This window comes from Sclerotinia sclerotiorum, genomic scaffold, assembly GCF_000146945.2.
Source record: "Sclerotinia sclerotiorum 1980 UF-70 scaffold_6 genomic scaffold, whole genome shotgun sequence".
Lineage (NCBI taxonomy): Eukaryota > Fungi > Ascomycota > Leotiomycetes > Helotiales > Sclerotiniaceae > Sclerotinia > Sclerotinia sclerotiorum.
The window spans coordinates 1,903,096-1,926,211 of NW_001820830.1; the positions used below are offsets into that span (position 1 = coordinate 1,903,096).

General features: G+C 42.6%; 9 protein-coding genes and 1 non-coding gene across 10 annotated transcripts in view; 5 read left to right on the forward strand and 5 right to left on the reverse strand.

Moving 5' to 3' along the window:
* Positions 1–800: 800 nt before the first annotated feature.
* SS1G_05551 (predicted protein) lies at positions 801–1,274 on the forward strand (the record flags this gene model as incomplete). The annotated part of the gene is made up of 1 exon (XM_001594071.1): positions 801–1,274. One exon carries the CDS (start codon positions 801–803, stop codon positions 1,272–1,274), a length of 474 nt encoding a protein of 157 aa, XP_001594121.1.
* Positions 1,275–1,699: 425 nt separating this feature from the next.
* SS1G_05552 (predicted protein) lies at positions 1,700–2,584 on the reverse strand (the record flags this gene model as incomplete). Its single annotated transcript, XM_001594072.1, has 3 exons — positions 1,700–1,704; positions 1,899–1,999; positions 2,142–2,584. 3 exons carry the CDS (start codon positions 2,582–2,584, stop codon positions 1,700–1,702), a joined length of 549 nt encoding a protein of 182 aa, XP_001594122.1.
* Positions 2,585–3,217: 633 nt separating this feature from the next.
* SS1G_05553 (predicted protein) lies at positions 3,218–3,514 on the forward strand (the record flags this gene model as incomplete). Its single annotated transcript, XM_001594073.1, has 2 exons — positions 3,218–3,287; positions 3,360–3,514. The coding sequence occupies 2 exons, from the start codon at positions 3,218–3,220 to the stop codon at positions 3,512–3,514; spliced, it is 225 nt and encodes a 74-aa protein (XP_001594123.1).
* Positions 3,515–3,918: 404 nt separating this feature from the next.
* Positions 3,919–4,030, reverse strand: SS1G_14604. The gene has a single exon. It is a non-coding gene; the product is annotated as a tRNA-Leu (tRNA).
* A 751-nt stretch (positions 4,031–4,781) lies between these two features.
* Positions 4,782–5,729, reverse strand: SS1G_05554 (hypothetical protein; the record flags this gene model as incomplete). Its single annotated transcript, XM_001594074.1, has 2 exons — positions 4,782–5,560; positions 5,618–5,729. 2 exons carry the CDS (start codon positions 5,727–5,729, stop codon positions 4,782–4,784), a joined length of 891 nt encoding a protein of 296 aa, XP_001594124.1.
* A 350-nt stretch (positions 5,730–6,079) lies between these two features.
* Positions 6,080–11,699, forward strand: SS1G_05555 (hypothetical protein; the record flags this gene model as incomplete). Its single annotated transcript, XM_001594075.1, has 7 exons — positions 6,080–6,082; positions 6,443–6,745; positions 6,806–7,923; positions 8,105–8,450; positions 8,601–10,195; positions 10,245–10,906; positions 10,957–11,699. 7 exons carry the CDS (start codon positions 6,080–6,082, stop codon positions 11,697–11,699), a joined length of 4,770 nt encoding a protein of 1,589 aa, XP_001594125.1.
* Positions 11,700–12,726: 1,027 nt separating this feature from the next.
* Positions 12,727–14,681, reverse strand: SS1G_05556 (hypothetical protein; the record flags this gene model as incomplete). Its single annotated transcript, XM_001594076.1, has 3 exons — positions 12,727–13,692; positions 13,743–14,306; positions 14,376–14,681. 3 exons carry the CDS (start codon positions 14,679–14,681, stop codon positions 12,727–12,729), a joined length of 1,836 nt encoding a protein of 611 aa, XP_001594126.1.
* A 2,880-nt stretch (positions 14,682–17,561) lies between these two features.
* SS1G_05557 (hypothetical protein) lies at positions 17,562–19,112 on the reverse strand (the record flags this gene model as incomplete). The annotated part of the gene is made up of 1 exon (XM_001594077.1): positions 17,562–19,112. One exon carries the CDS (start codon positions 19,110–19,112, stop codon positions 17,562–17,564), a length of 1,551 nt encoding a protein of 516 aa, XP_001594127.1.
* Positions 19,113–20,301: 1,189 nt separating this feature from the next.
* On the forward strand, positions 20,302–21,786 carry SS1G_05558 (hypothetical protein; the record flags this gene model as incomplete). Its single annotated transcript, XM_001594078.1, has 1 exon — positions 20,302–21,786. One exon carries the CDS (start codon positions 20,302–20,304, stop codon positions 21,784–21,786), a length of 1,485 nt encoding a protein of 494 aa, XP_001594128.1.
* A 759-nt stretch (positions 21,787–22,545) lies between these two features.
* The window catches only part of SS1G_05559 (predicted protein), a gene marked incomplete at both ends in the record, with an annotated part of 1,369 nt that continues 798 nt past the window's right edge, over positions 22,546–23,116 (forward strand). The window contains one exon of the mRNA XM_001594079.1: positions 22,546–23,101. Within this exon, the coding sequence (XP_001594129.1) occupies positions 22,546–23,101 (556 nt within the window). The remainder of the gene's footprint in view (positions 23,102–23,116) is intronic.

Sequence of the window (23,116 nt, forward strand, 5' to 3'; positions counted from 1 at the left end):
TGTCTAAGGTACGACCGTACTACTGCCGCTCTCCTCCGTAGACTTTATGTTAGCCAGGTATCGCGAAATGAAGTGTATTTTCCGTAAGAGAATAGTTCTCTTGCAGAGTAACATAGAGATGAGTTTGTGGTTCACAAACAGCCAGAACTGTACTGCAGCCGGCCTCCTGCATCGCAAAATGAATTAGCGAGATTCCACAAAATAGAGTGAATGCTTGATAGGAAACAAGTACCGAGACCGAGTTTGCAGTCAGTTTATTCAGCAGAGAACGGCTAAAAAATTGACTATAGGAAACAATACAGATGCTTATTAGTAACTTCCATGTCCACTTGTAATGCTTTCTTAGTTATGCATATTCTATTGTTTGACCATGTACCGCTGCCGCTCCATCAAAAATGCTACAACTAATCTTGGTAAGTAGGCGTATACATAAAACTTGCGGTAGCGGTAGAGGATATGCGTTATTGAGCAGCATATTTGGGTTTTAGAAACCGCATTAGTTGCAATTAGATACGGTTCTGGACAGGCTGTATATCAGCAGCAATCACCCCGTATTCTTACATATATTTCCTTGGGTATAATACCATTCTGCTACTTGAACTTGTCTTCCCCCATCTTCTCTGCAAGTCTAACACTCCTGATTCCAATCAGTACAACATCAACCAATCCAATCACCAACTCTCACAATTTCCGTCCATCAAAAACCAATCCTTCAAACCACGCACTTCTCCACCATGAACAACACAACCCAACATATCCTCTCCACCCATCTCGACAAAATTCAATACCATCGCAACATAATGTTCTGGTGCGGCACCCTCACCCTCACCATCGACCTAACCCCCACGCCCTTACAAACACTTACCAAAATGAAAATCCTGGCCTCCATTCTCCCTTCTTACACACCCTACACGCACATCATCAAACTAGCCATCCGAACTTCAGCCTACAGATGCCTGTCCACTATAGAATACAAGCAGCACGTCTCCGATTTCCAACTGCTCATTTCCCAAATAAACAAATTTGAAAAAGTACAGGAACTTCATATGACACTTGTGATAGGCAAATGGGCGCATTATTTTTCGCAGTTGAGGTTTTGTGCGGGGTTGTATGGGTTGCGGAGGATGAAGTGGAGTTTGGCTTATAGGGTTGAGGGGGTGGAAGAAGTGGGATTGCAGGAGATTGAGCCTGAGTGTTGTTTTATGAGGTGGTTGGTGCGGGTGTACTGGAGGGAGATTGTGGGGAATGGGGGCTTGGAGAGGATTGTTGAGTGAGGGGTTTGAATGGGTGATGGAACTTTTGGGCTGTTTATAGGGGAAGAGAGGGGTTATTGTGCTTTTGTTTGATGCTATGGGTAATGGAGGGTTTTATGGAGATTTGAGTTGGAAGATACGAGTGGTGATTAAGCGAGGACAGTATTTTCAGTGTTTTGACATTCAAGCTAGGTATTCCATAGGGTTGTAGATACATATAACCAATACCACATCCTGCAAATCAGCTATTATTTTATGAGTTCTATCTTTTAATTTGTATATGCCACATTATGAATCCATACTGTTCCATAAAAATCTATTCCATCCACTATCCAATGCAGGATGTTCTTTCATCTCCCAAGCGAAGCAGAAGAAGGAGATATTCATAGCCGATCATACAGAAAGAAAAAAGCTATCTTTATCACTGTATATTAACATTTTCATTTTTACCCTAATTTACTGCAGTGCGAGATATTAGTGACGTAGCCCCGAATGCTTGCTTTCTTTCACTGAGTTTTTACTTTCATTTAGCCAACTGTTAAGATGATCATTTTCTATCATCCTGTAGACATATAGGCCCATAACTGATTCATACACTCGAAACTCCACAATGAAAATAAAAATTTACTCAAGCTTTTAAATTACCACAACACACGAAAAAATATCTACCCATTCCCCAAAACTGCACCGATCCATAATCTCGAAGTTTTCTTTTCCAGAAAAGAACACCAAGCCCCACCACCCCTCTATATACCCCCCTCAACAAACCACCACTACCCAAGCACCTCCAACCTCGAAAGAAATTCTTTCTTCCAAACTCCCCAAAGCCTCCCCATAACATTATCGTCCAAAGAAACCATAACCGGCATTTCCCCCTTCAGCACATACGAAAAACGCCAAACCAATCCTAGCCTCAATCCATACATCGCAGCCGCAAGTTTCATCTGTGAAAAATTGTATTGATCAACAAGTGTCCTAACGCGAACTTGTTGAAGTTTCTTGAATTTATTTAATTGCTTTACTATGGAATTCATGTCGTTGATGCGGGTGAAGTAGATGTTGTTGGGGGTTTCTTTGGAAGGGATGTCGGTGTGGATGCTGAGTTGGATGATTTTTGCCCATGGGGCGTAGTCGGGGAGGATTTTGAGGAGAGATTCTATGAACTGTGATTTTGAGGATTCGGTTTGGGTTTCTGGACTGCAGTAGTCGATGGTAATGGTTAGGATGTTGCCTGTTAGAATCATTCCGGGGTGGGTTTCGATTTCTGATGGTTCTTTGGGGATGACTTCGGTGGATTTTACTGGAGGAGCACGTCTGTTTTTACTTCCCATGATGACGAGGATGTGGGTTTGATGTATCTATTGATGAAGGAGGTATTATAAGTGCTTTGTTGCTTGATATGTACGAAGTGACCTTGAGTATTTGGATAACTAACTCGCTGTTGTTATGATTATGTTTGTTGATGGATTGATGAGTAAATTGTCGAAGAGTGGTGATTTAGAAGATGGAGAGGATGTCGTACAGTGAAGGAAGCAGAATAGAACAGCCCAAGAGAAGTTCCGCTATATTAATAATAGATGATTATTAGTCCAGTTCACTCGAGGGAGTGCTGCATCTGATAAATCCATCTCAACTGCAGCCATGGAAGTTCATATATGACTATTCACCAAAAAAGAGGCCCTCAATCAAAATAGTGCGGCAATTAATAGTCCGAATGGATTTGATTGCGCCAATATCAAGACAAACACCTGCCTATTATTTTCAGCCTCCATGAATATTACAACTTTGTCATTGCGTGGGACATTAATGCAAGAGGACTTTGTGAGCTCAGGTATAAGTGTGTGTACGGACATTTCCTAGTGCGGAAGATGGCGATCATGCATGAAGAGGAGAAAAGTAGTTCAGTGTAGCAATAAGAAATGAATTCAGTATGAAATCCAAAGAAAATTCCATCTGAGGGCATGATGCCAAGGGGTCTCCAGGAATTACGAGCTCATTTTGAAAGACCTGATACTACTATTCAGCTCCTCTCGCGTACGTTTAAACCATGTATCGACCATGAATCCGGAAGCGTTGAGCTTTCTAACAGGATATAGACAATTCCAGGTCTTATTGTAAGCAAGGTACATGAAACCATGCATATTGTGTTCGTGCAAACTCACGATCAGACTCGTGTACACAGCCAACGTCTCCTTGCCTCAGGGAGCTGCGTGGGTCCGGAAGCAGGGAGTCTGGAGGGCCTCCAAAAGTGGAGTCGGTGATTGAAGATTGACTTTTTTTTTTAAACAAATTCAATTCGGCCAACAGTCATCGCCGAAACACGAAAAATCTTTAAATCAAGATGTATGATAACGAATTCACAAACGAAGTTGATGAAAAATAATATTAAATATAGGAGTTGTTTAATCTTTTCTCCCCCCCCCTTCTATTTCCACTCCGCTTCCCGCTCACAATCCTTGGCGCGAAAAAGTCCCCACCAACTCCACTATCAAAATAGAAAAGCTTTAACACTACAAAATTTTCTCCTACTCCACATTCATCTAATATTTTTTCACCTTTCTTTCAACCACCCGACTTTCCAGCCTTGAAATCATTCATCTTACTGAAAAAATAGTGAAAGAATATACGAAAGAAGCCCAAAAAACGGACAAAAACAAAAGGTATTTGATGAGAGTGGGATTCGAACCCACGCCTATTACTAGACCAGGAGGTTGTGATAACCTTGTGTTAAGCTATAACCTTAACCTGGCGCCTTAGACCAACTCGGCCATCTCACCTTATGCTTGTTTTGATGTAGATTACGGTTTGAGGAGGGAATATCAAGGTGACTCCATGATGGTGCAAGGTGTTGGATGGATGGGCTCATGTAGGTAGGTACTTGTACAGACGCGTCTAGCAACAACAATCGTCCGATAGATACTATCCTCGTGACGGTTGCATCACTCGAATAACTCAAACAAATCTGGAGCATTGCTGCTTGTGTTGAGACACAACAAATATCACTCACTTCTTGATCATAGGTAGCGAAGAGCAGAAATTTAAAAACTAAAAACGGCTTCTGACTGAATTCTTGTTGGGATAGGTAGGTAGGTTCTAGTGATGTTCACTTGTCACAACTGGCGGACAAACACTTGATACTATATCAAACATCTCAGTCAAGTAAGCGGGCAAGCAATACAGATAGCAACCACATTGTGGCAAATGTAGAGCAATCGTGTTCCCGACATCAATAATGCGCAGGCATTCCTCAATCATTGAAAGGTACTTCATTTAAAAGCACAAACGGAACTGCATCACTAGTAGATGGAGATTTGGAGATATTTTGGTAGGAGTGGATTCTTGGGGACCTACATGACAATACTAAACCAACCAACTCAGCTTTCAATTCACCTCAACCCTACCTGCTACCAAGTTACTCCAATCATGTTCCACACCACTTTCAATATTAGGAATAGGGCCCATTGGTGTAATGGACTTTGGATTAATACCCGGATGGCTCTTCGTGTACTGACTATCGTTAGACGCGAATCATTTTAGACGTTTTGGACTTCTTACATTCTCCTTGATATGTTTGAAATCAGTTGTTTCCTTGAATCCCTTTACCTCCCAATATAAATGCTTCAACCAAGCATTCAACACCGGATAATCATGACGAATGGTTCCAAGGTTACATTTGAAATGTTGCACATATACGGCATCGAAGCGACAAATTGTTGGGTACAACCTCAAGTCCAACTCTGAAATTTTTGAACCCAACACATATGGGCCTCCATTATTCTTGATGATCTCTTCGATTTGATTGAGGGCTTTGAATAATGGCACAACATTTCTGTCATATGATTCTTGATCCGGCGCAAAGCCAGCCTTATACACTCCAGTGTTGATATCTCGTTGCATCCATTCTCCTATTTCGTCGATTTCCTTGGTCAAATTGTCGGGATAGAAATCCAGTTTCTTGTATTCATCATCCAATAGGCTGTCGAAACCAGTATTCAGATTCCGTAGGATCTCCAAGCTCTCATTGCAAACGATCTGATTTGTCTTTTTGTCCCATAAAACAGGTACTGTGAATCTCCCCTCATAATCTTTCCAGGCCCGGAAGTATATATCATGAAGGTATTCGGACTGGAAGAGATGATCTTCAGTTGCGCCAGGGTATGGATCCTTTTCTGTTGCAAATTTCCAACCAGGCCAGCCTTTGTCATCGCCTTTGGGATAGGGTTTCACGATGGATATTGGGAGAATGGAAGTGAGGCCTTTGAGATGTCGAATTAGGTTGACCCGGTGGGCAAATGGGCAGAAGAGTCCTATTTGAGCAAACACTTGTTAGAACAATTGGCAGCTATGAGTTGAGGAATGATTACCAATGTATAAGTGGTATCTATCCTTTTCGGGAGGGAATTCTCCCCCTACTTCAATCCGACCATGCCAATTTCCATCTCTTAGCGGAGATTGCCCTTTTACAACTGATGACATTTTGATGTGCTGTTTGTTAATGAATCGTCGAATACTCGGGTGGAGTGGGTACTGGTTATTTGGTGATTTCAATCGTGAAGTCGAAAGAGCTCACTGTCACATCTTGCAATTTCTTGAGAGAATATATCTCTCTTTCTTGTGCGGGGTATGCAGATACGGAGATTCGTCATTTCGTATGTTACCTACTGGTGTACCTATTCTCCAAGCAATTGGATCAAACGCGTTATCTAATAGGGGATCAATTATGAGATTACTATTCAACACATCTTGAAGTTGTCCACCGTGAACAATCGTGAAATCTCATTGGCTTATCGTCAAAATTTTATGGGGCAATTAGAATTGTAAGCAACATGGTTCGGAAGGTCGGAGTCAATGATATCTATCACGGTTTCATCCAACCTACAAAAGGATTATCACTTTCCAAGATACAACTTCCATCATACATCGAATATCAGGCTCCCAAATAGTTATTACTGAGCATTTTGTAACCGGCGTCAAAACACAAAGTACTCCATCAAAATCCTTGCTCGTATCACCCACTATTCACGATTTTTAAACATATCTCACTCCTTGTCATCAACGCGGTTGCCTACGGATACACCGCTTCATATAAGGATCACATCCAAATCCTCAAATATCTGCAAACAATTCCAAATGAGTAGGGGACTTTATCATCATATATAGGTGGACGGATGGATTCTTATATCATTCAGCTGTCTTATGCAGCTCCTACACTCATTGGATTATTCACCATACCAACCGCATGGAGATTTGCTAGAAACTTCAAGTCACCCAAATCGACCAATCATGAAGCTCTCTATGAAGACAAAGATGGGGTGGCTACGGAAGATTCCATGGCGAAATACTCCACCAAACTTCAATTCGTGATGATCTTCACTTCTCTCATTGTGGGACTTCTGGTATCATTTGGATCGGCTGTTTTTGCTACGGTTGAGAAGAAGGAGGGATTCTCGGATTATTGTTTGATGCAACTTTGGTTGTTATTCGTATCTTGGGTAAGTTTAACCTATGGTAAAACTACAATACAAACACAACCTTATACTAACAATTATTAGATTTTCGCATTCATTCAGATATTGGAAACTTCAAGAGAAATTCATCCTGTATTGAAATTTCAAAAAGGAATATTTAATTCCGTGTCATGTATCTTGATAGTTGTTCTCGCATGTCTCGTGCTATCGGGGCCCCTTCCAAATGAAGCCCCCTTCCGCCTCGCATCTGTCATTCTCACAGCCCTCCAAATCATTGCTGCTGCTTTCAGCGCTGCAACATTCTACTTTGTTGAGCGCCGCCCCGATGTCTTTACCCCTGATGGAAGGGTTGTCGAGAGACAATTTAAAAAGTCGTTATGGAATAGATATGCCTTCAATTGGAGCACTGAGCTCCTTGATATCGCTTCGAAAAAATTAATTGAGGTATCGGATCTCCCTGCTATGGATGGACATGTCCGTTCGAAAGATGTTAGAGACTCTTTCAAATCAATAGTATTGAAGTCAACAGTTCCATTATGGCTCCAAGTTTTCTGGGCATATCGTACAGCCATATTTACTCAATGGGTGTTGGTAATGATCTCGTCTGTTATCGATGCTGCGCCACAGTTTGCTGTGTTAAAACTGCTTCAATATCTCGAAGCTCGTCAAGGATTTGATGCCATTGATCCTCAAGCGTGGATTTGGGTATTTGGTCTTTTCGCAGCTACAATTGCTGAAACCCTGATGGACAACCGAATTAATTGGTTGATGTGGTCCGATCTTGCAATTCCGATTAGATCAACTCTTACATCACTAATATTCGAAAAGATGATGAAGATGAAGGATTGCAAGGAGCCTCCGAAGGCAGAAGACAAGGACGCAACAGCAGACAAGACAAAAGATTCACCCAAGACTGATGATGCACCTAAGGCAAATGGAAATGCAAACGCAAATGACACGGCAAAGCCAGATGCATCGAATGATCATGGACCTCATGGACCACACGCTAAGAAAGGGAAGGATGGGGACGCAAAGAAAAAAGTCGAGACCGACAAAGACATTGTCAATATGTTTGCCGTGGATGCAAATCAAGTCGGTGTTTTTGGCGCTGTCAATCAGTTCTACATTTTATTTTTCTGCAAATTCCTTGTTTCGGTTGTCTTTTTATGGCTCTTAGTTGGTTGGGAGTCAACGGCTGCCGGGTAAGTTTTACTACTTTTCATACCTATTTCACTCCCCTGATCTGACCTCCATATTTTACTCTTACTTTTTTTCCTTTCCATTTTTCTAAAATTCTTTCCATTTTTAACACGGCTTTATTTTTTTATTTTTCATCAAAATGTACCCTTGGTGGCCACTTACTGACTCCTCGATCTACAACAGTATGCTAGCAATCATAGGCATGGCACCAATAAATCAGGCCCTTGCAAAGAGATATGGAGGTTTTCAAAGAGAGTTGATGAAGGCTCGAGATAAGAAGACTACTATTGTCACCGAGGCACTTAATGGTATCCGGCAAATCAAGTTCTCCGCCAACGAAACTCAATGGAGCAAAAAGATATTCGAAGCTCGTGAGGAAGAAATTGGGAAATTGTGGAAGACTAAGATCAACAACTTGTATATGATGGTTGGTTCAAATGTGGCTCCAGTGCTCCTGACAGTCTTGGCTCTGGCTACGTACTCTTATATTCACGGAGACTTATTACCATCAGTCGCATTTACAGCATTGGTATGTTACTCGTTTTCTCCTTTTACCATCAATATTCTTGGATTTCTCTACATGCTCAAAGATATGGCGAATTTGGTTTCACCCACCGCAATACTGATTGTCGAACACGAACTCAAAAAATGATTTAGCTGACTTGCCTCTCAAAAATAGGGCGTATTCATGCAACTTGAAGGTGTCCTAGGAATGGTTCCGTTCCTATTTATGATGGGAATGAATGCCAAAGTGAGTTGTGATAGAATCGATTCTTTTCTCCAGTCCCCAGAAAAGCCAGAGAATACATACCCTGGTGAATCCATTACCCTCGACAATGTGTCCGTCAGCTTCCCATCAAAATCCAAGGTTTCAGAAGATGAGGACAGATTTATTCTTAGAGATCTTACTCTTAACTTTCCCAACAATGCTCTGAGTGTTATTTCGGGACCTACGGGCTCTGGCAAGTCACTTCTACTTTCAGCCATATTAGGTGAAGTAGAAGTTCTATCTGGAAATATTACTGTACCCCGAGCACCTCAAGCCGATGAGAGACATGATAGCAAAGCTACAGCTGCAGACTGGGTTCTACCCTCCGCCATAGCATTTGTTTCCCAAACTCCGTGGATCGAAAATGCTACCATTAAAGACAATATCCTATTCGGTTTGCCCTTCGACTCTACACGATATCAAAAAGTCCTTGACGCATGTGCTCTTACAAAAGATCTTCACATGTTTGATGACGGCGACTTGACAGAAGTTGGCGCTCAAGGTATAAGCTTAAGTGGTGGACAAAAGTGGCGTTTGACTTTAGCAAGAGCTTTCTACTCTCGTGCTGGAATATTGATTCTCGATGACGTCTTTTCGGCTCTTGATGCACACGTTGGGAAAGAGATCTATGATAATGCCCTCATGGGAGAACTATCCCAAGGTCGCACGCGCATTCTAGTAACACACCACGTATCGTTGTGTCTCCCACGTGCTAGTTACGCCGTTCAGCTATCGAAGAATGGAGGACTCGAACATGCCGGTTCTATTGATGAGCTCAAAAAGACAGGAAATTTCGATGAAATCATCAAAGCAGAGCAAGTTTCCGGAGTAGCAGATGAGGAGGAGGCGAATGCATCCGAGGCAAATGGTGACAAGAAGCCATCCGATGAACCAGCTTCCAAGCCTAAAAAACTTATTGAAGAAGAAAAACGAGAAACGGGAAGTGTCAAGGCAAGCGTCTACACGAAATACCTTATGGCGACTGGCGGCATTCCTTTCTGGGGACTGGTAATCATCTTTTATTTGATCGCAGAAGCTCTAGTCATTGGAAGGTCCTGGTGGATCAAGATATGGACATCGTCCTATGAACATTCTGAGATAAACTTGTCCAGTTTCAATTCTACTCATCTGCCTTACATGACTTCCATGCAACAGCAGCTTCAACCATCAGTTTTCGTCTCAAAATTGAACAATCCATTCTCAAAAGACCATACCTTGGGCTACTATCTGTTGGGATATGTCCTGATTTCGGCTGTCTCTGTTGTTGTCGCCACTGGTAGATATTACTTCATTTATCGTGGATCTCTATCTGCTTCTAGGAATGTCTTCAAGGAGATGACGAATATCGTACTTCGTACTCCTTTGAGATGGTTGGATACTGTTCCTACAGGACGGATTTTGAATCGTTTCACTGCAGATTTCACTTCCATGGATTCGCAACTCTCCACAAATTTTGCTCAAACCGCCTCTTCATTCCTTGAAATCATAGGAATCATGGTATCTGCGTGAGCTGATTGTCGTATTCTTCTAACTGCATCGCTAACGAAAATCTAGATTCTTTGTATCTCCATATATCATTATCATCGCAGTGATCCTACTAGGTATTTGCACTTATATCGCTCTCCTTTATATTAAGGGCGCACGCTCTCTCAAACGCCTCGAATCAGTCCAGAAATCCCCCATGATTTCACACTTTGGATCAGCTCTTGCAGGTTTAAGTACCATCCGTGCATTTGCAAATTCACAGGTTTTTGAAGCCAAGATGCATGAGTTGGTAGACTCGTTTGCGGCTGCAACTTGGCATAATTGGCTGTTTAATCGATGGTTCGGACTTCGTATGGCATTGGTTGGTTCATTCTTCTCGTCATGTGTAGCTGCATTTATTGTCTCCACTCACGGTGTTGATGCGTCACTGGCTGGATTCGCACTAGCATTTGCATTGAGTTATAGACGGGCTGTTATTTATACTATTAGATTGCTTGCTTCAACAGAGCTCGACATGAATGCTGCTGAAAGAATTTTCGAGTATACACAATTAGAGATGGAACCTCAGGGCGGAACAGATAATATCCGCGCTTCGTGGCCAGAAGAGGGTAAAATAGAAGTAACAGACTTAGAAGTTGGGTATGCCGAAGGATTACCGGCAATTTTGAAAGGGTTAACATTTTCTGTGGATAAAAATCAACGGGTTGGAGTTGTTGGAAGGACTGGTGCTGGTGAGTAAAACTCTTAAGGTTTTCCTGGTACAACTCTAATGATATTTTAGGAAAATCAACACTATCCCTTGCTCTTTTCCGTTTCTTGGAAGCCCGAGCTGGTACCATTTCGATCGATGGAGTCGACATCTCTACTCTCAAACTTCACGACCTCCGAACCCGGCTCTCAATCATACCCCAAGATCCTGTACTCTTCTCCGGTACCATTCGCTCCAACTTGGATCCTTTCGATGAGTTCTCCGATCAACAATTAAAGGAAGCCCTCCAACGCGTCCACCTCATTCCCTCTGCGGACAGCACTCCCGCCCCAGAACTCGAAACTCTAGCCGAATCATCCACCGCCGCATCAAGCAGCTCCACAACCGTCACAGTCGCCGAATCCTCAACAAAAGAAAACACAAACATATTCTTGAACCTTACATCCCCGATTTCCTCTGCCGGTGCCAACCTTTCCCAAGGCCAAAAACAACTTCTCTGTCTCGCACGTGCTATTCTCTCACGACCAAAAGTTCTTCTTCTCGACGAAGCTACGTCTGCTGTTGATATGACAACTGATACATTAATCCAACGCAGCATCCGTGAAGAATTCGCAAACACGACATTATTAGTTGTAGCGCATCGACTAAGTACTGTAGCTGATTTCGATCGAATATTAGTTATGCGTGATGGAGTAGCGGCTGAGTTTGGTAGCCCCAAAGAGTTGTTGGAGATAGAGGATGGAGTTTTCAAGGGGATGGTAGCACAGAGTGGGGAGAGTGAGGTGTTGGAGAGGAGTATTAGGGGAGAGTTTTAATTTTTTTGGAAATTGAAATAGAAGAAGCGGGAGACTTGTTTTGGGAGGAGTTAATAGAGTATAGATAGATATTTTTATCCTGTTGTTTTAATTAGACTTACTTAGACATACATAAACACGCTTTGTGTTTTTTTAGCCGTGCTGTTCCAATTTGATATGTGGTGTATTCTTATCTTTTCCTTCAAAATAGGATAATTTTTCTTCTTCGATAGAAGATTGATTAGTTGCTGTAGTTTAATACTTAATGCTTTACCCGCCTCAGTATCGTATAAATCATGACTGATCCATCAAACATAAAAAGAAATCAGACAGTCAACCAAGCTGTCCTCATTTCCCTAGCTCATCCGGAATGAATAGAGCATTAATATTGTATCTGCTAGACCAAGTCTAGTCGATCTCATAATTATCCCTGCTAGGATTCTCTGGCTCAATACTCTGAGGTTATAAATGTGAATTTACTTTGTCGTGTTTCGGTGGGTGATCTTTTTTTTTTTGTAATGGATTGATTAATTGAGTAGGTAGCAGGGAAATGTCTAGGGATAGCGGGTATTTAGATCAAGAGTGAGAATGGAAATGTTTTTCAGAGGTAGTCTTACCTAATATGTGATGAAAAAGTTGGAATGCGTAAAGCACTCTATTAATATGATCGCGCGAAGTGGGTTTTAATAGTAAAGTCGCTGGCGGAAAGACAGGTTTATTTGAATGCTTTAGGTGAGAATTTAGGAAACTTGTGTTTAGTAACCAGCTCGGAAGTGAAGTGTGCAGAGATTCGGGGGTGGATTAAAGAGTTGTTGTACATGGCTAATTTTAAGAACACCAATTTGTTACTATGATTTTTGATATAGATGTGCGCCATAAATAAACTATCGAAATGATATCGTTCCAAATGAGGGTATTTCGCTAATCCTTTTACCTGGTGCATTAACGCCGGCACGTATACCAAATTCGCCCCTCTCTGGACATAAATAAAACCAAAATTCAAAGATATCATACCATCATACCATCATAACTTCATCACATACAATCATTAAGCCATCTCATCTCCATTACGCTGCGGCGTAATAGGAACAGTTGTTTGACTTAATCCTTTTCCTTTCCTCTCGGTATATTCATAATCAAACCCTTGATCTGTCTCCAACTCCCTACTCATCGGAATCTCTTTCGTAAAGACCAAACTAGTCACAAAAGCCAATCCAGCCAATGCACACATAACAATCCACACCATCTTCAAACTCCCAACATAGGCTCCAATAACAACTTGCTTCATCTCTCCCTCTGCGCCAGTATCTGACCATGCTTTCACGATTTGGACAAACGCGGATGCATCTCTTGACCATTCGTTCGCATAAACCGCATAGGCTGTTTTGAGAATCTTTTTCTGGAATGAGTTTTGAAATATGACGCCGGAGATGGCTACACCGATTGTTTGGCCAAAGGCTCGGAAGAAGGAATACATGGCTCCGGCAAATGGAAGATCAGCGTTACTGGCTGAAGCTTGGGCGGCGAAACCTTGAGCAGAGAAAAGGGTGCCTAATCCAATGCCTGGGATGAGATTGATAAATATCCAGGATACTATTGATGTGGATTCTTTAAGGAGGATGAGAAGACCAAGCCCGAACGTGGTGAGAGCCCAGCCTGCCCAAATTGAGGGGCGGTAGCGACCAGTTTTAGCAATGATGAGTCCGACTACTACGGCGGCTGGTGCGGTTGTGAATGTCATGGGAAAGAGACCAATGCCAGCTTGGATCGGGGTGTATTTTTTGGCCACTTCAAAGTATAATGGCATGTAGAAGAGCACAGACCAAACACAAATGCCATGGACGAGTGTTCCGAAGTAAGCGACAATTGCTGTGGGGGAGTTGAAAAGTGAACGTCTGATTAAGGGGTCACCCTTTCGGAAGATTGAATAAAGGAGGAAGGCAATGAGGCCACCGATACCGATGAGTAGTGGTACGAGTGTGCGGACGGAGCTCCAGGAATGCATAACACCTCCCTACTGAATATTAGTTCCACGCAAACCAAGATGATGCTGAAGTAACTTACCCAAGTAAGAGGAATCAGAAGACTGGTCGTAGAAGCAACAAACAAAAATGACCCAAGCCAGTCAAAAGCCTTAAGTTTAGCCCACATGGAACCTTTTTTAATATTCAACTTCAAACAAATCGGAATACCAACAGCACTGACAACGCAGAAAGGAATATTCAACCAAAAGATCCATCTCCACGTTAGCTTTTCTGCGAAAGCACCACCAATGACTGGACCAATCACAGATCCGATTGCCCATTGAAGTGAAATAATCGACATCCATTTACCACGCTCACGGAGAGTGACCATATCGGCAAGAAGGACATAAGTCAACCCCACGAGACCGCCTCCACCAATACCTTGTATACATCTTCCTACCAAGAGTAGTTCAATGTTCTCGGAAACAGAGCAAAGTATTGTACCGACGGAGAAGAGAAAGAGTGCGGTCATGAGTACTGATTTACGACCAATGATGTGCGAGAAAGCTGCCCATGTAGGCTGAAAGACTGTAGAGCAAAGAAGGAATGATGTACCACACCAGAAAGCTTGGATAGCCGTGGCATGTAAACTTGTGGCAATGGTCTTCATGCACCAAAGTCAGTTCAAGTCATGATGAACAAGCATAGGAAGAAAGAATCGAAGTCTCCTTACTGGTAAAGCCACAGAAAGAATCGTTGCGTCAACAGCGCAAACTAAGTTTAAGATTGCTAAACATGCAAAACTTCCATAGAATCTCCATCCTCTTTTCTTTGATTCGGCTTCAGTTGTGGGTATATCAGTTTTTTTCAAGTCGATACTTTTTAATTCAGGTGTTACATCTTCTAACGATGGGCGCAGAGTGATTGTTGACTCTTCGTTTTCAATAAGTGTATGTTCTGGCGAGGATGGGCGTCCATATTGTGATGTATTTTCTTCCGGCTCCGATGTACTGGTAGGTAGAGGCGTTTGGGGATTCATACTGGCACCTAAAGATATGTACTGCGGTGGGATACCAAAGGGTACAAGATCTGTAGATCTATTGCAAATCACAGTACTTTGGTAGAGTAAGAAATGTTTTGGAATACCAACAGAGTACAACGGGGGTGGATGTGGACAAGTTATCAAATATCCAGATATCTAGCCTAAGCTACGAAGAAGTTAATTTCATCCTAACATCTGATCGGGCCCAGACGCCCCCATCATCACACACCATTGAATTTATGTTGATATGTGTGGATTCGCAAATAGCTACATACAACGGTATTTTCGACCCCACTACACCATGCCATGGCTCAAGATTCTTCAGACGAAAATACAGTAGGAACCTCATCGAGGCGAGCCGCATCGCTCAAAAAGAATATGGTATCATGTAAGATGCAAGTCAGGTTCTATTGTTGTCAATCCAACTACTGCACGAAGTTGAAGCGAGCCATCATCAGTGGACGGATGAACAGCAAACGCTGCCGCTGCGCCGCACAGCTGAGCAGTTCCATATCTACATTAAAAAGCAACCAGTAATGAACTAGATCTTCAGGAATATTAGCGCGATCAAAGACTTATATCGCAGTAGAAGGGTGCCACATGGATTTGCTTTCGTGGTTAAAACGTGGTTTTCCGGGTGAGATAGTGGAGAAGTTGGAGACAAAAACCGGTTCTAGATGCCAACATCTAGTCTCCTTTTTCTCATTCAAGAGGATTCATAGGATCAGCTATACGATGGTAAACCTCGAGTCAGTATCGACTGATACGCTAATATTGACAGGCCGAGTACAAACAGTTTTGCCCCCAACGTAGTATCGTGCACTAGCGCCTTAGCGCACCAGCCTCTTCTTCCTAGGACCCGTGTCAACCTTAAATCTCATCATTTTGCGAATTCACTTTCTCGATCCTTTGGTTATAATCATACTTACAATAAATCATCCACGGTCAGAACTGATGAGGTTACATTTACGCAGTGTCTACACCTACATATTTTGCAGCATATCTAAGGCCCCGATTTTTCCCCGCTACTGCACGTAGATCGCTGATTAATATTGATAGGCTTGCACAGCCCCAATTTCGACCCTTATAACACTGACAGCCTTATAGGAGTAATTCTTCAATGATTCTTACTGTTGCACGAATGTAGGATTAGTTTATTTTTGGACACCAATAGTTGAGGCTGAAGATACAACTTAGTGTATGACGATGCAAATAGGTATTCTACTATAATCTTACTTACATTATCGATACACGGAAGTGTACCTTGGGTGATACATAGAAAATTGGGTGTTAAATAGAGGTTTCCATTTTCTGTGATTTCGCGAGAGGAATCATATTGGATTAGCCTATCCCGAATGATGTCCCAACAATTCTTTTTATTAATTAGCCTGGAGTATCTAGAATGATTCATGAAGCCTCGTGGTATCGTGGCATTTTGGTATCAATAAAAAAGATAAGAATAACCTCCATACTTCCAAATGGATAGCGTTCAAGCTGGATATCCATATGAAAAATTCTTACAAATTCTTGGGTTGTATCGTCCCTTAAAATATCTAAGGGTTTTTAAAAAGGGGTAAGTCCATCATCCGAGCGGCTTATCAAATCCATAGCATCGCAACATCCTATTTGTCATTGAAAATGCAAAAAAGTAACATTTCACCACTTTATAGTTAGGGATTCAATGGCGGATTGTCCCGTAGATGTCTGGGCGTTATACACAACGACACAGCACTAGCTACTCCGCATTATAGGGTTCATCTGTAAATATTCCTAGGACTATCTCACGCGTCTATGTCGACCCCGATTTCAGGATCATAGTGTACGTAACTGGTTATCGAGTGAACTGTCTTCAAGAATCGGGTACCTTCCATATGGCCAACTTTCTGCACTCACCAGTAACGAGATATCAAGGGCGCCTTAATGTAGTTCTTGCATATAAAACTTCAAAGTGAATTTAGAAAATCAGCATTAATTTCTTGATAGCAGACCACCACATCAAAAAGCATAAGGTACAACATTCATCCTGTAAACATCATTAATCACCCACCAGAAACTCTCCACGTTTTATCAATGTGGCTTGACAGAACCTAAGGATAGCCGCATGTTTTTCCAAGACTAGCAAGTAGCCGAGCCCAGTAGTTCGAAGCTTTCTATGTTTGCTCCCGGGTCACCATGGTCATGATCCGCGTACTTCCGGAGGTGTTTCCCCGCATCGATTGATCGGTATCAGATGATCAAAACTATTAATGTAGCTTTGGCCTCTATCTTTGAGTTCCCTTCTCCTTAATGCGTAATAATGAGTGAGGTAGGTGATTTATCGCTTTGGCGATGGTTGATTCTGTGGTGGTCCGGCAATTGGTCCTAGAACGTTAAATAGTGTCCTGACATTCCCATGTTGAAGATATACAGCGATCATCAATCATGAAGATAGTTTTATGGAAAATTAATTGTTTGTTTGGCTCATAGATGAAAGATACAATGCGATTTGATTGTGCAAATGAGCTTTATGCTATATACTTCGTAGATTACTTCGTAAATGACATCCATAATTCGTAGAGAAATTCTTTCATGTGAAGTCCTCGCCAGTCATTAATTCCACCAACTCCAACTGAATATAAAAGCATCACCATTCCTTTGGAGCCATAAATGCCCCTTTTCGGCTTCAACTTTCCGCAGGGAAAAATAACCCTTCAGACCGCCGAAACATTCCTCAAGGCGTGCTCTTCCCTCTCATTATAGTCCTCCTCCGTACCCTTAGAAATCTATTAGATTGAGCTCTAAGACAAAGTAAATCCTCCAAATCTAAAGCATGTGCCATAAAATCTTGTTGCCTCTGATACCATCTATAACAGTGCGCATTCCATTACTCGGATACGATTATGAAGCTCCTAGTAGCATGTCGCCTGCTGGATTTAGTTGCAAATTTTTGAGGTCATCTTGGTTCTTTTCGTTGAACTGGAGATTAGACTCTGGCTGCATTAGCGCGAGATTCGGATTAATATGAGGAGCGGACAAGTCCTTTATTTCGAGTTTCTGTGCCGGAGGCGGGGCGTTTGGATTTACAGGGAGTGAGCCATCCAGATTTCTCATAATAGAACCGTCCAAATTCCTCACAGGTGAACCATCTGGATAGAATCCAGGTTGCGACTGTGGAATCGCTGCTTGAGGTATCGGATTCAGATTCTGTTGGGGTATCGATAATGCGTTCGGATCGAATGTTTGAGCGCCCATCTGTGCATGAAGTGCATCATGTTCGTCCAATGCCTTCTTTATCGCGATCTGTTGTTCCTTCTCTTCCGGTGATAGCGCCTCATATGCAGCCATATTTTCATCCCATATCCTGACACATTCTGGCTCCCAGTTGCATTTCTCAACCTCGCCATATATCGGGTGACTGAAACGAGGGTGTAGTAAAGGCCATTCCGAAGCATGGTAATGATGTTTCACCAAAGCTCCTCTCGCATTGTGATTTCCGGAATCTGAATGCCCTTGTCCGGCAGCAAATGCTTCCACGGTGAGAACCAGGAATCCTCCAACTAGTTTTGATTCCCGCATGGCATGAAAGGTGCTCCAATCAACCGGATTTCCAGTCTTTATGCTCATTTCTTTCAAGATCGCACCTGTGAATGCTGAAGGGCCTGTGCCGGAGATGACTTCGTCGAAATCGAGCTTGATCTCTGATATTGGGACGTTTTGTGCCGCAGCGATATCTTGTAGCCACTGTAGAATGTTGTCGACAAGTGCCAACATAACAGGAAGACGGGGCTTGCACATGAAAGTCCATTGGCAGAAGGATTGCGACTTTTGGCCAAGAATTGGATGGTCTTTGAAATCTGGTTGGTCGATCTCAACACTCACAACCATATCAACATCGCCCAGAGCATATCGATCGGGAATCCAGGTATTGACTGCTTTCAATGCTTCGACATCAATATCGGTATAAACACCACCTTCAACGTACATTATCAAGTAGCGCAAAAGATCAGCCTTGATGATTTGTACCTTCAGCGATCGATACATCTCTACGATGTCAGGCCTATTCAACCCATCTAGTCCGAAGTTTGTTTCGACATAATACATATCATTGTTGTCCGTTAAAACCTCGTATCTGTGTCCTGGATTTAACTGAGTCCAGGTCCTGGCACTCAAAAGGTCTCTCTCTGCGAAACCCAATGGATCAACTTTCCATGTCTGCCATATTTTCCTTGGGAATTCCGAGGTTGTGACGCCTTTCAGAACTTTCTGTGTCGACCTTTTTGTATGCGATACTGTAGATGATTTTAGAGTATCAACATTTGAGACAATCAAAATCAAAAGGATGAGAATGGCATAAATAGGTAAAGCTCTTTGTATTTGCTTCGGCAGACGACCTCCGAATTGGGAGGTCGTCTGCATACTCCGTGATCGTGTTCTTCGTAGGTTTTCCATTATTGTAGCACTGAGATCTGAACTTAATCGGCATGTGGGAGGAACAGTCGCATGTTAACATTCAACTAATACACTCAAAAAAAATCAGATGAAAGAAAGAAACTTCAATCCCCGAGGGTTTTTTGACTAATTTGATGGATTGACCTAGGAAATTTTGTGCGGGAAAATGGGACGTCTGCAAATAAACAGCAAAATGGGGACATTTCGATTAGCCTGAAGTATTCAAGGTCAGACATGGGGGAAAAGCTTAACGGGAAGCTTCTTTCATCAAAAATTCTGGTCTTCACAAGCTTGTGATTGTGAAATTCAAAGTTGGCGGCTTGACTTGGCAGGGGTCTGTCCGGGTGGGCTCCTACTGTGCCTGTTCAACGTTGCCTGAAGTCTATGCACATTAGTGCATAGATATGCAAAGGTTGTTTAGATAGGAACTAAGTACCGCATACTAAGGCAATTTTGATTGCTGATCAATGACTTGGAGTTGGGCTAACTGTCATGTCCATGTCCATGCAGGATACTCCAGCAGGGTATCCCGCTAAAATGTAACGATGTAATCTTAGCGGCCTCGGTAAACATGTGACGGGTCTTGTAAAGCTTGATTTTATGACTGGCAAGTGGTTTACGAAGCGGCCTTTTCCCTGGCCATTGGCCAATCAAATTGTTCAAACAGTTTGCATTCCCGGCGCTAAACCCTATATCCCATGTTACCTCCGAAGTCAGCTTACGACAAACCGCATCACGATTAAGAAAAACTCAAGGGCGGATCAACACGAACAACACAATATATTGGGGTAAGGGTACAAAGGTACTACCCATGGAGATGATGAAAGGCCGTGAGGGAATTCCCGCTGATCCTCCAATATTCCACTTTTGATACGGACGATACCCCGCACTATTCGACGGGCACGAACCTCGGGGGTAGAAATCGCGAAAAAAAAAATGAACATCGCCAATTACTGCTTGTGATTGGAATTCAGGTCTTAATAGCAGCGGCACTAGCAGCTTCTGCGTGAAAAAAAAACTCGGTCCATTGAGTTTTGCATAATTCCGAATGCTTTGGAAGCAGTATGGGATGCTGGCGTAACATCTCTTCTTCAAAAATCATCTACAGCCTTGGTTTCTTCATCTAATTCGACTTTCAGCGCCATTTAGAAAGCTCCTCCAGCTTGTAAATGATAAAGTCGTTTTCAAAATGCCTAGCGAATATCAGGGCATTCTTGATGTTGGGTTCATGGATGAAATTAAGACAGACCAGCCATTATTGTCTCCAACCGCTACCAAAGCACCTGCGAAATACTGGAAACCGAAAAAGCTATGCCCGGATTTTATAAAGCCTTCATTTCTAAGCAGGAGCAAAGCACCTGCAAGACCGCTCCATGCAACTGCGTGGCTTGACGGGTTGAGGGGTTATGCAGCATTCTTGGTGTATATTCTACATCATGAACTATGGGCCCACACCTTAGTATATGGCAATTGGATCATGGAGATGGGTTTTGGCTATGAGGAAAAATACTTTTTGGTTCAATTACCTTTGCTGCGGACATTCTTCACCGGTGGTCATCTCGCTGTAACCACGTTTTTTGTTATTTCAGGATATGTTCTCTCTAGGAAACCATTGATGCTCATTCAATCAGGAGATTTGGCAAAGTTTGGAGATAATCTTGCATCGGCATTATTCAGACGTTGGATACGGTTATGGCTCCCAGTGATCGCCACGACGCTCATATATCTCACCATATGGCATATGTTCAATATCTATCCTGTACCAAGATCAGAGCATGAAGAGAAGTGGACCAGCGAGGTATGGAAATGGTATCTGGAGTTCAAGAACTTCAGTTATATTTTCCGAACTGGAGGAGATCCTTGGTTTACCTATAATGTTCACGTGTGGTCAATACCCGTTGAGATCAAAGGTTCTATTACCATTTACACGGCACTTATGGCATTCTCGAGATGCTCACGGAATGCCAGGCTTTACCTCGAGCTCGGGTTGATATACTACTTCATGTACATTGCGGATGGTGCTCACAATGCAATGTTTGTGGCTGGTATGCTTCTTTGCGATTTGGATTTACTCGCCGAAAATGATGACTTGCCCCATTTCTTCTCCAAGTTTGATTCCTGGAAAGAACTCATCTTTTTCAACCTCTTTATGGCCGCCATGTATCTTGGAGGTGTACCAACTTATGATTCGGATCTGAAGGTATTGCGAAACTCTCCCGGATGGCATTATTTATCGTATTTGAAGCCGCAAGCCGTATTCGATTACAAATGGTTCTATCTCTTCTTCGCCGCAACCTTTCTCGTGGCATCTATTCCTCGAATTCCATGGCTGAAGAGCTTCTTCGAATGTCGATTCTGTCAGTATATGGGTCATGTGTCTTTTGCCTTCTATCTTGTGCATGGACCTGTCATGGTACTGCTGGGCGATAGATTGTATTCAGCGGTCGGCTGGTCAAAAGAAATGTCTGAGGAGATGGGGCCCTGGAGAAACATCCTTCCAATATCGAAAGCTGGGCCGTTTGGCATGGAACTTAGCTTCTTTGTCCCGCATTTGATTATTTTGCCCGTTACTCTTTGGGCTGCGGAGATAGTTACAAAATTGGTCGATGAACCTACTGTTAGGTTTGCACAGTGGCTATACAAAAAAACTCTCGCGCCATCGCCTCGTTTGTAAAAATATGGGGCTGAATATTGGGTACTTATCTGTATACTTATTTTAGGCGTTCTGTAGTTAAATTAGATGTCATGGATTGTGCCTTGGAATGCACGAGGCCAATTAGCTTAAAAATCCTGCGACTACTGAGTTTGATTTTAGCCTGATATGTTCTTCCAAAATGAATATCAATTGGTTTGCTGTCACAAGCTCATGCCGCTTTTGCTCCTCTACCCCTGAAGCCGCCATGTCAAATCCGCAAGATTACCCCGCGGAGTCCGCCCGATGTGAACAGACGTACGCATCTGCAGGGGACGGACTGCTGCATATGTAACTTCACAATATTGTCCAACTTAGAGATGAGATTCCTTGCAACCAAAATAATTGGATTTCAGGCCAAAAATTGAATTTCCCACACCCCATAATCTTACTCAAACTTCGTTTCCTTCTCAATGCTGGCTATGCACCATGGTTGTTCGTCTTCGAGCTCTGCTCCGGTTCCTCCCATTATTCTTCATATCCTGTGTTATCTTATATCATGGCTGGAATTTCATGCGATCTACCGAAATCACATTTCCTTCCGTTTACACAGCACACCCTCAAGCTGGAAGGTACTTTGAACAGGTGTTTTCGATAGATAAGCCTAAGGATTATGACTTCCCGGCTCTCAAACAACAATGCGAGCAAACAGAATGGCCGAAAAACGAAGTGTACCTAGATTGCACTGGCATCTTTGCAGGATTGACTACAATCGTGTCTCAAGTAAAGATTTGCTTGAAGATGGCTTTGGATACTGGCCACGGAACAATTTTACCATCGATTCATTATCGCGACAAAGATAACCTGCAGGCACTCAACCAGTTCAATGAAAAGGCCATCATGACTTATGGCGAGTGGTTTGAAGAAGATCATTTACTGGAGCAGATGAAGAAAGTTTGTCCACAGATGCGAATTATCAAACTTCATGAAATAGAATCTGGTGAAGTTACTGTACAGCATCGTTGGTCAATAGAACTCTCGGACAAAACCGCTCCGGGGCTGGCTCTATTCCAGGGTTATTTCTGGAAAGGAAGGGGCTTCAAAGATTTTTTTGATGCTCAATATTCTCAATTAGAACAGCTTTTCTTATTGAATCCTAGCAACAAGCTTAATCACGAAGCTGGTATAACTGCCATAGATATTAATCCACAGTTCCTGATCTTCAGAATCACCGATGATCCGACGGGACAAGAGCTAAAGTTATGGAATGAGCTGGGGTATCTCGTCCGATTTAAAGAGCCACCTCGGCGTGTTGTCAATCGATTATTGGCTCAAATAGATACGTCCTTTTTATGGCGTACATTTCAGAGTT